The following is an 11791-nucleotide window of genomic DNA, read 5'->3' as shown; positions in this document are numbered from 1 at the left end:
AGAATAAGATCTAATCTGCTTTTTAATTACATGTCTGCGAGGGAACAAACAAATAGTGAATTTTAAATTGACAAGGATAGTTTGAAAGACTTGTAAGTAGAGACACAAAGACATATTGATAATAACATACAACATAAAAGACTTATGTTGATGAAGGTCATTCTGTTGTTACATTTGAAATGTTGACAGATTTTCAAACTTTAACCCTTTTTTCAAAGTATATAGTTTATCAAAAACAGTACACCTACAGTTATTATTTATAAAAGTTTGATTGAAGCATTCTGTTATTACTATCATAAACAAATATGACTAAATTTTATGGTATGGCTAGAAAGTCCCAAGTGGGCCGTTATCCATCGAGCCACGACTCTTTATTTAAGGCCGTTTCTCTCTTCGGCCGCCAGGGTCGCTGCAGTGAACGAGTTCCTCTGTTCTGTGATGTTTAGGGGGTCCAGTCCGGTCCAGCCACACAGACCTGCGTCTAGAAGAGCAGGAAAAACTTCAGCAGAGACTTGTCTTCTGATAACGAGCTCTACACATTGTTCTCCAGACTCGGATCAGGAGCGGAGCACTTCTGGAAGCGCGTGAACATGGACGATCTAGGTAAAGACACCCATATTCCCACATGTTGTTTGCAGAGAGACACACCAAACATAGCGGAAAAAATAAGAGGGAGAGAGGCTAACTACAGTAGCCAATGAGCTAACTAACGCACAGGGTCAGAGATACAAAGTAACAGTTCTACTGAACGCGACGTCACAGAGATACAATGTAACTCTTAACGTTCCATTCTGCTGAGCGCGTCATGAGTTGCTGTTACAGTTCATTATTTGACTATCATCGATCAAACCGAGGCTGATTGATAGGCTGTGTTGGGCTGAACGTAGTTTTTGCCCTTTGGGAAGCATCTTTAATCCACAAATGTTGTTGATCTCTTTAAAGTGGATCTGCTTGTTCGGAATCTTGCTGCTGTAGCACATTGTTTGTTATTAAGTTTGCATTTCTTTCCTTTATACATTCAGTCAGAGCCAGTTAAAGTAGGTTGTACCAAGACAAGAGAAAAAAAACTAATAGAATCACACATTTGATCAAAGAAAAAATGTGAACATTAAATAAAGAGCCTACCGCAACGATATGTGGTGTATCAACAGTTTAAATGGCAAATTTGACAGCTATTTTTGCTTAATTGGATGATGTGAATATGAGTGACTGATTGATAATAGCTGGGAGATGAGATACAGTTTTATATTTATTGATTTTGTGAACTGCTGGTCAGATAATGAATCACTGAACTCCATGGGTGTGTCCTCTCGAGACTCCACCCATAACATCCCTGTGACCCCTCTGTGACCTCGAGCAAAATAGATTGTTGTATTAGTATTAGCCACATTACCACATAATACAATACTGTAGAGTCTGATTTGATGCATAAACTTGTAGCCAAAAATGACAATTTACTTAAAACGTATTTACCCCTTAGGCCATCCAAGATTTTGATGAGTATGTTTCTTCATCAAATTTGGCGAAATGTAGCATTGTATCACTTGCTCATCAATGGATGCTCTGCAATGAATGGGTGCCGTCAGAATGAGAGTCCAAACAGCTGATAAAAACATCACAATAATCCACAAGTAATCCACAGCATTGATTTTTTTCTTCTAATCAGACAGCTTTTTCAGTCATTTATTAATAGACTGGAGTCATGTTGAGGTGAACTGTTTCTTTAATAAACCATCTATGATAAGCTTTTTTTTTTGCTGGCACTTTTATGACACGGCTCTTATTCTATATTGGTAAATTGCAGCGTTCGGTGGTCAGATATTTCTAAATAATGACCATTGTGCTGGACAGCACTGTATAACAGGTCAGTGTTTCTTACATAACCTTCAGTCTCTCTGCCGTCTCTACAGAGTCAGATAATAAAATAATTTGATCTTGGATCAGCATTTGCTCAGACAGCAAGGTAATAGGTTTGATTCCCAGGGAACGTGTGAACTTATGAACTGCATAGCTTGAATGCAGTGTAAATCGCCTGGATAAAAGCCTTCGCTAAATGCGTAAATGTAAATCTATATTCATTTTGGAAGTTGTCCTGTGATGAGTGGATGATGTACAGTTAGCTGGTCATTATCACTAGATTGTTCTGCAGTAATGCCTTGCTGATTATCTGGTGTCTGAAGAAGGAATAATATCTGCTGGTTGTGTTTCGATGCGTGTTGTTTTGACCGAACAGCTTCCGTCGGCTGGAGAGAGAGGTCAGCTCGTTCTGTCCAGAGCTGTCGGTGTGATGAGTTTGCATCACACGGGGAAGTCCAGCGCCTCTGTTCGGAGTGGGGAAGGGAACTGACTCACTCCAGGGTCAAAGGGCAAATGAGAGGAGTTTTTCCAGCCAGCTGCTCACAGTGGAATGTGTGTTTGGGATTAAGAATTAGCCTCCTGATGAGGCCAGATGAGCTCAAGTGTATTTGGACACATAAGTAGAGCCCAAACAAATCCATTCGTTTACATTTTAATTGTTCTGGATTCAATTTGAATGCTTTTTATTAAGTTTTCAACCAATCAAAAGGTCTTTATAAAAACTTTAACATTGTAATAATCTGTTCATGTTAACAATAATAGGGCCTTATGAAATGTGTTTTACTGTTTCAGAAATTAGTTTTTCTGGATTCTCTGATTTACGATTTATCACACACATTTATTAATAAATATATGATAATACAATTCAAATAAATGTGTAAGTTTAACTATTTTTTTTTTTTTTTGATTCTGGTTAGTTATAATAATTAAAAAGGATGCCTCATTAATTAGATTTAATAAAATGTTAACAATTTAATAATTTTACTATTTGAGCAACAATTAAGGCCACATGAAATATTTTGTCAGTGTAATCGGTTTTAATCTTTTTATAGAATCTAAGTTTTATATGTTTCATACAAATTTATTAGGACTATTTTAATGGCTTTATGGCCTTTTAAAATGGCTTAATGGTAATGTTTTAAAGTGCAATCAAATAAAACATCAACAGTTAATTTTATTTTATTTTTTATTTACAATTAAATTAAAGCATTGAAAAAAATGGGACTACTATTGTTGTTGTTATTTTTTTACTTTTTAATAATAAAATATTTCTGTTATAGTTTCTACAAGTTTATCCAAAGTGTTATTTTAGTAGGTTATAGTGAAGACCGTAGATTTTTCTCTTTGTATCTAATGATAATTTTCTGAAGTTAAACGGTAGAATCCTGTTAAAGTGACCTTCAGAGCGGCTGTAGAGATGAAGTTCTCATATGAGCAAGCAGATTCTGAAAACATCACTAGTGTTTCAGAATTCGAATGCATTCACAGGATTCATATTTAAATAGTATTTTTCTTGCTTTAATATTCACAGACACTAGTCCATTTCCTGATTTGATTTCGTGTACAGCCTTAATTTAAATGTATTCATCTAAATTTTGCCAAATTCACTGACATGCTGTGTTAGACTGTAAGTTCCATCACTGTGGCTCGATTCTGTGTTTTCCGTATTACATTTGCGTGTAAGTATATTAAAAAATGAAAAAGCCATCTAAAGTGATTCCTAACGTCCGACCCCAGCACGGCTCCCCAGAGCATGAGTGGAATTCATATAAAGCTCTGTTTTCTCCCCTGTGGTGCTCCAGAGATGCAGAACTGGGTTTACGCTCACACACACACACACACACTGTTAAAGAGGCTGTTGTGGTCATAACACACAGGTGCACAATGAGCGTGTTGTTCGAGCGAATGCTGTTTCTCATCTGGGCCTCAATGCACGAGTCGTCAAGGTTGTAGTTTGTGGGGAATCACAGAACAATGCTGATTTGTCTTTGCCCCACTCAACCACAGCCTGCTGAATCACTAATGCTTGATCAGATGCGTTTTCTAGTTACAACTTAACAGCCGTCTGATTTATTAAAGAAATGTAAAACAGTCTAATGCAGTTATATAGGAATTTCTGCACTAACTGACCCCGATCATCATATGCATCTCCCTACATTTTATCAGCTGTTTGATTTCTGTGGCGTCAAAATCTCGTAATCATGTATATTAGCTATCAAATGTAATAAACGGGTTCCTTTGGCTCAGTGGTAGAGCATTGTGTTAGCAGCGCAAAAGGTTGTGGGTTCAGTTCCCAGGGATCACACATGCTGGTAAAACAAAATAATGAATAAAATGTATAGCCTGAATGCACTGTAAGTCGCTTTGGATAAATTTAAATGTAAATCAAATATGGACAGGACAGATTTCTTGTGATAAATCCTATTCTATCATTTAAGGAAAACATAAAAAACATGCTTCTGTCTGTTATGAAAAAAGTTTCAAAAGGGGTCGGTATTAGATTTGATGTTTTTGAAAGTTTCTTCTGCTAACCAAGGCTGCATTTATTTGATAAAAATATATTGAAATATTAAAATATTGTTGCAATTTTAAGTTAAAGTTTTCTTTGTGAATATATTGTAAAGTATAATTTATTCCTGTGATGCACAGCTGTATTTTCAGCATCATTCCTCCAGTCTTCAGTGTCACATGATCTTCAGAAATCATGAAAATATGATGATTTACTGCTCAAGAAACATTTCTGATTATTATCAATGTTGAAAACAGCCGTGCTGCATTTTTTGAAGACTTAAAAATCGCAGAACAGCAGAAATCATAAATCTTTTTGTAGCATTATGTCTTTACTTTCCCATTTTTATAAATGTATTGCATCCCTGCTGAATAAAAGCACTTACCTACAGTATACGAATAAAATCTTACCGACCCTTTTGAACAGTTGTGTATTTAGTTTGATTCACAATCATTGTGATTCTTCAGAACTCGCCCACACATCATTCTGACTGGCTCTGATTTCGTTTTGTGCCACGAAAAACTGCTTGTCACTGGAATATGTTTGAAAAAGGAGGAATAGAAAGCTCAGATTTCCCAACACACACACACACACCACACATCACTCTTTGCCCTCAGACCCAGTCTTCAGGGTCCCGCCTCACTTCCTCAGGAAACAGTGGAGAAGGAAGTGGCTTTGTGTTGAGCTCCAGAACCATGTTTTAGACCCACTCAAGAAGTTCAGAGCTTCTGAGATGAGTCAGAGTACAATCAAAACAAATCGACATCATCTCTGTTGTTATTTACTCACCCTCGTGTCAGTCCAAACCTTTTAAGGGCTTCCCGCCAAAATAAACGTTTGGTGTTATAAGGTTTGTTTGAAATTAAGACATCCTTAAACATAAATATTGTAATTTTACAGTTGTAATGTAAAATACAACTATTATTATTGTAAGTACTCAAATATTTTGCAGTGAAAATGTTAGTTTTGTATTGTTTTTTTTTTAGTGTATTTTATTTTTGATTTAGTAGTAGTTATAAAACTGACAAGCACAACAGACTTAACTTGGATTTGTTTTTTTGTTTTTTTGTGTATATGTGTCCCTGGAGCACGAGAGCAGTCTGAAGTCTCTGGGGTATATTTGTAGCAATAGACAACAATGCATTGTATAGGTCAAAATTATACATTTTTCTTTTATGCCAAAAAACATTAGGATTATGTTTGTTGAAGATATTTAGTAAATGTCCTACTGTAAATATATCAAAACTGAATTTTTGATTATTAATATGCATTGCTAAGAACTTAATTTGAACAACTTTAAAAAATATTTTCTCAGTATTTAGATGTTTTTGCATCCTCAGATTCCAGATTTTCAAATAGTTGCATCTCAGACAAATACTGTCTGATCCTAATAAACCACACATCAATGAAAACTTATTTATTCAGCTTTCAGGTGGTTTATAATCTCAATTTCAGAAAAATTGACCCTTATGACTGGTTTTGTGCTCCAGGGTCACATTTGAACAGCGTCATATTGAAAACTATTTTCAAGTTCCTCACTTCAATTAACTTCAGTCCTAATCAAAATAATTTCTAGGGACTTCTTCCCTCTGATAGTTGAGAAGTGTCACACACATACACACACACACATCTGAAACAAGGGCTTTTATCATATGTTCCATTAAGTACAGCATGCAGAATACTTGAGGAATAACTTAATAATGTTGCCAGGTTTTTATCAGCGGAGAGTCTTTTGACTCATTATTGTGTCATTTCTGGAGTATTGGTCTATCTGTTCTCAATTAGGATCAAAGCGAGGCTTTGCCATGTGTTTGCCTGCTGTTATGAGGTGATTTGGATGAACACGCTTGAACGTTTCCCCTTCTCTGTTGGCCTTTTCTTTCTGTATTTCCTTTGACCTGGTTTCCAGTGCCCCGCTCCCTCTCTCCCTCTGGCCTGAAACACAGCGCTGATTGTTTTCCTGATGGCTTTGGATGTTCCAGAACTCCTAGTTACAGCAGAATTCTTCCCACATGAGTGGATTTGGGAGATACTCCCTGTCTAAATGTTCCTCTGGACTCATCACAGACATCAGAAGTGTGTTTGAGACGCACAGAAATGTGTTCATCGATGACCAGTGGTGTTGCACACAGAAAGCTGAGCTGGCACAATAATCACCAATTCCTACACAAAACAGGGCTGGGTGTGTTTATTTGTTAAAACAGTTTGGTTAATTTTATAATAATTTTGGCTATTTAAAAAGAATGCAGCGCTGTCTGTTGCGTTTAGCACATTTTCTCACTCTTATATCCTTATGTTAAGAAAAGTAATCACTATAGTCTATTGCTAAATTTAAAAGGTTTTTGTTTAAAATTATTTTTATTATGTTTTAAATAAAAACTTATTTCAAATAATTAAAAAATAGTTAAATATTTGAAATTATTACATACTGAGTGTTTAAAAAAAAAATCATATTCCTAAAAATCAAGTATTTTTTTTGTCTTGTTTTTGCTGTATATCTAAAATCGTCAAAACATAACTTGGTACACACTGCACAAGATATAAAGAATAATTTTTATAGACTGTTTCTTGAATAGAAGCATATTTTGTCTTACTACCCTAAATGTGCAAAATGTCGATTGTAACATAGATTAAGTATTTTTTATAATTATAAAAGTGCACAAATAAATGTGATATTTCTAGTCGGTAACCTTAATAATTAATAAGATAACAATTTAAATCAATTGTAATTGTATCACAGTATTGATTTATAATTAAATAAAAAAATATCAATACAAATGCGCAAAAAAATATTGATTCAAAGTTGGTAAACTGAGATAAATAAAAATTAATACATTTTAGTTGGATCAGAATATTGATTTGTAATAATTAAAAAAATTACCCATAGTAATACAAGTAATTTAATAAAAATGCACTTTTATTTTCAAAGTTGGTAAACTTATTAATTAATAATAATAATTGAAATTGGATTGCGATTGCCTGAATCGAATCAGAAAGGATCATGAGGGGCCTGTAGATCCTCCTCACCCCAGTATTTGTGGTTTCTGTGGGTCTTTTCCAGGTTTAACACGATGAACTCGGATAGAGAGTCAGCCAGCACTTATCTAAATAACCATCCAATCAGATCTGAGGCACGTGTGCGTGTACGAGACGGTTGGATGTTCTCACTTCTGTCTATACGTAGGTGTCCAGAATAGACACGGGACCCCCGGCCTGCTTGGCTTGAAGTCCTGTTGGGAAGAGCTTTTATTTTGGGTGCCGAGTGTCGACTTTCTGCAGGGGTGGGGTCCGAGAGTCTCTGAAATATCCAGCAATCCTCATCTTTTCATGTTTTTTTGACTCCACCCCACCCGTCTCCTCCGCAGATGTCCATTACCCCTGCGTTCGACTGCCATCTTCTCGTTTCGTCTCTTGTGCTCCCGGCTGTCTTGAAATAATATCCTGCCTGTTGTTTCTTTTGTGACCCGTCCTGTTGGCCCCCTCGCACACCCCCTCTTGCCTCTCTGTTATAAATATCAGTGTAAGTTTGGTTAGATGGTGTAGAGTTTCCTTTGATGAGGTCGCCAGCTTTGGCCTCTGGTCTCCAATCATAAACGGGCAGAGTTTGGCCTCTTCTGACCGCTCACGCTGACCTGGACTCAAAGGAGTAGTGCACCCAAAAATGAGATTGTACTCATCTTCAGACCGTCCAAGAACTAGATGATTTGTTTCCTCGTCAGATTTAGAGAAATGTAGCATTATATCACATACTGTACTCCGCAATGGATGCTCTGCGGTGAATGGGTGCCGTCAGAATGAGACTCCAAACAGCTGATAAATACATCACAATAATCCACAGCAGTCCATCAGTTAACATCTTGTGAAGCCAAATCCATTATTAAGACATTGTAAACCTGAAACAGTTGCTTCTGGATAAAACATGAGTCCATAATCCATAATAACGAGGATTTTTGATTTGAGAGACATCACTGGAGGAGACATTAATATGGATCATGGACTCATATTTTAGCCAGAAGAGATGCTTTAACATTTAAATCTTTGTTTCTTACAAACATGCAGCTTTTCACTTCACAAGACATTAACTGATGGACTGGAGAGGTGTGGGTTACTTGTGGGTTATTGTGATGTTTTTATCTGCCGTTTTTACACAAAATGTGACTAGTGGTTTGAAAGACCGTGGCAAAGCTTATAATGACGATGGATTATTTTGGGGGGCTGCACTGTGATCCATAATCCATAATGTCTTTTAATGTCATCTAACGAAGTTTTGATCTAAATGAGCCTTTCAAGTTTTTTTGGCACTTGAGTATAGTTACACTGAATGACATTTTACTGGGTAAAAGCAAGGTAAAAATGTATGATAATTGTTATTTTTTGCTCAGGAAATTATAATTTATGGGGGAAAATTTAAAGTTGTAGTGAACTTTTATTGTTTTAATGCTTCCTAAACCCTTTTGTCTTTGACCGACAGACATCCTGCCGCTTAGTTTGTAAAAGTGCATTCTAGGATTGCCTTTTCCTCAGAGAGGATAGGCCAAAATGATTCGTCTTGAGAAATATGATTATGCTTCTTGTGCACACAGGATGCTTTTACATGCTCTATATGTCCAAGAGTGTACGAAGGGAGGAGTTTGGTTGGCAGTCCTTCATGTTTAATCCAGTCTGACAGTGACATCAGGGCTGATCTTGTGGTGGGACTGTAGAGCTGGTATTTTTAAATATAGGAGGGTGGGATCGTTACAGTGAAATGAACACCAGCCATTGTGAGGCTACGAGCGCTACATTCCTGTCTCGCGGTTTCACAGTTCAGCCCACACGCCCCCTGCCTGTCTCTCTCTCTCTCGCTCTCTCTCTCTCTCTCTCTCTCTCTCTCTACCCCTCTCTCTCTCTCCCACTCTCTCGCTCTCTCTCTCTCTCTCTCTCTCTCTCTCTCTCTCTCTCTCTCTCTCTCTCTCTCTCTCTTCTATAGTGTTTCTTTGCCAGCTCTCTGATGGAATGTCTGGAATTCTTTGTTCAGATTCCGAGCAGGAATTAGATAGAGTTGGATTTAATGTTATCATATAAAATATATTTTGACACGACAATAATAAGAAATAAGTGACTTCAGTTAGCCTTAATTGCTATAGTTTCTAACAATTGAAAAAAAAAAAAAATCTGTAGTTTTATTCAGCAAGGATAGTTTCAAATAAATTCTGTTCTTTGGATCTTTAAATTCATAAAAGAAACCTGAAAAAAATAAATGTTCACTGATTCTTGAGCAGCAGTTCAGCATATTAGATGGATTTGTGAAGATCTGAAGACTGGAGTATTGATTGCTGAAAAATACGGCTGTGCATCACAGAAAGAAATTATTTTTGAACATATATTTACAGACCAGAAGTTATTTTAATTTGTAGTAATAATTCACGGTATTACTGTATTCAATGTATTTTTGATCAAATCAATGCAGCCTTGGTGAGCAGAAGAGACAAAAAAGACCAAACCTGAACTTTTGAAAGGCAGTATGTTATTTTATTTTTAATTGTTTGTTTGCATTTATTTTCTTTTACACTGTGTTACACATGAACATTTTTATATTGCTGCATGTCAGAGTTGTTTAACCCAAAATATTTTACGTTCAGTATGTAACCCAAAAAATGTCTTAAAAATGATGTGTTGCTGATTTTAGATGTTTAGATTTCAGATGGATTATTTTGAAGTTTGGCTGTTTTTTTCTGAATCACATCAACTAACCGTAACCAGTGAGTAATGAAGTGAACGGTCTCAGACCATCCATGATGATCGTCATAAATCCTGACTCAATACTGACACACGCTGACGAGTGTGGAACATTTACAGCCAGCTTACAGTCTTTTAGAGAGCTAACAAAATGAAATGATTTTTTTTTTTTTTTTTGCTTTTATAAATCAGGCAACTCCCAAAACAGGATAGCCTTGTAGTGCACAGGATATCCTGTCTCTGCACTTACACCTCTGTGTCTTTTGTTATTACTAAAATGCTGCAAAATGCTTACACGGACCGTGATACTTTCTTCTCAGGGCACTTTTGGAGAATAAACTTTTTAAAAAGCACTTTTCATGCATAGGCCTTACAACATGCACAAATATTTAAGGTACCATAAACTTAACAGATACACTGACCTTTTTATGCATGCATTTAAAAAAAAAAGATTTTATGACCTTTTCATATGTAATGTGACCATCTGGACAAATTTGTTTTGATTGTATCCAATTTTAAGAGTTTTTTTCTTGCCTTATAAAAGCTTACACTAAAGTGATGCGCTAAAACCTTTCAGCAGCTGAGAATTTTCAGACACAACATTAAAAAACACATTCGTCGACTAGAACATATCACTAATAAAGAGTATTTTGTTTAATAAATAATATACAGCATGCACTCTATTATATATTCATTATATATTCATTACATATATTACATATATTCATATAGTACATTTGAATATCTAATTAAACTATTTTCAATTAGGTTGTCAGCTAAACTAAACCTTTTATTTATTTATACATTTTTCTGGTAGACATTATTAATAAACAAATATAAATGCATGAAATGTTTTATTACAACAATGAACTGGAGTAAAAATTATCTTTTAAAAGATTATGCAGCATTGAAAATATTTAATTTAAATGTCTGTTTGTCATTTTTTATTTTATTTTATTTGAGTGGTAATTATTAAATACATTTGCAGAATTTATTTGAATTATTAAATAACCTTTTTTTGCCTGGTGGAAAATTAATTTGTGGGTCACTATCAACAAGTCATGATTAAATTGTTAGTTGTATTTTAATATTTGCATTTAGGATTGTTTCCTCTGACCCTATTAAACACACCTGTGATATATTTTTTTCCCGTGCCCCATTAGTCGTGAAGCACCGCATTAGACGGCTATAAAGCATTACTCATTCTTACCGCTGTGAATAATGAAGTGGTGGAGGCATGTGTGGCATTGACAGTAAATGTGCTCTGGACGGTTGTACTGATTGTGGTGGGCACGCGGCACCAGGTGCAGATCCTCTGGAGCCCAGAAGAGTTTATTTTCAGTACGTTTGCATTTACTTGCGCTCTGGTCTCCATGCTTTAAATAGACGGTCTATATGCTGCCGTGCCGTTAAACGGCTAGGGTTAACCGTGAATCTTGTTAGACATTCTCACATTTTTGTGTGTACTGTACAGATTTCTCACACTGGTCTTTCTGTGCATATTTTACATGCTGTTTTTAATTGACCACACCTAATATGCCGGATTATTTGAGTATGTCAGATTTAGACGCAGACGTGGGCGTTGGAGGCCCACCACAGTCCTGCTGACATCAGCACACAGGCAGCCGTTTCCCAGGAAGAGGCTCCTGGGAGTAAAACACACCCGACTGCCATTTAAGGAGCACTTGCTGCATCTTCTGAGATTCT

General features: G+C 36.0%; 1 protein-coding gene across 4 annotated transcripts in view; it reads left to right on the top strand.

Moving 5' to 3' along the window:
• Positions 1 to 323: 323 nt before the first annotated feature.
• Positions 324 to 11791, top strand: part of LOC113106948 (paxillin-like) — a 31731-nt gene continuing 20263 nt past the window's right edge. Inside the window, exon 1 of one of the 4 annotated variants that reach the window (XM_026269016.1) lies at positions 324 to 603. In XM_026269016.1, coding sequence (XP_026124801.1) covers positions 591 to 603 — 13 coding nt within the window. In that variant the 5' untranslated portion in view covers positions 324 to 590. The remainder of the gene's footprint in view (positions 604 to 11791) is intronic. The other 3 variants (XM_026269017.1, XM_026269019.1, XM_026269020.1) reach the window with 3 other exon arrangements.

Source organism: Carassius auratus, chromosome 8 (assembly GCF_003368295.1).
Source record: "Carassius auratus strain Wakin chromosome 8, ASM336829v1, whole genome shotgun sequence".
NCBI lineage: Eukaryota > Metazoa > Chordata > Actinopteri > Cypriniformes > Cyprinidae > Carassius > Carassius auratus.
This window is presented reverse-complemented; position numbering and strand designations above follow the sequence as displayed.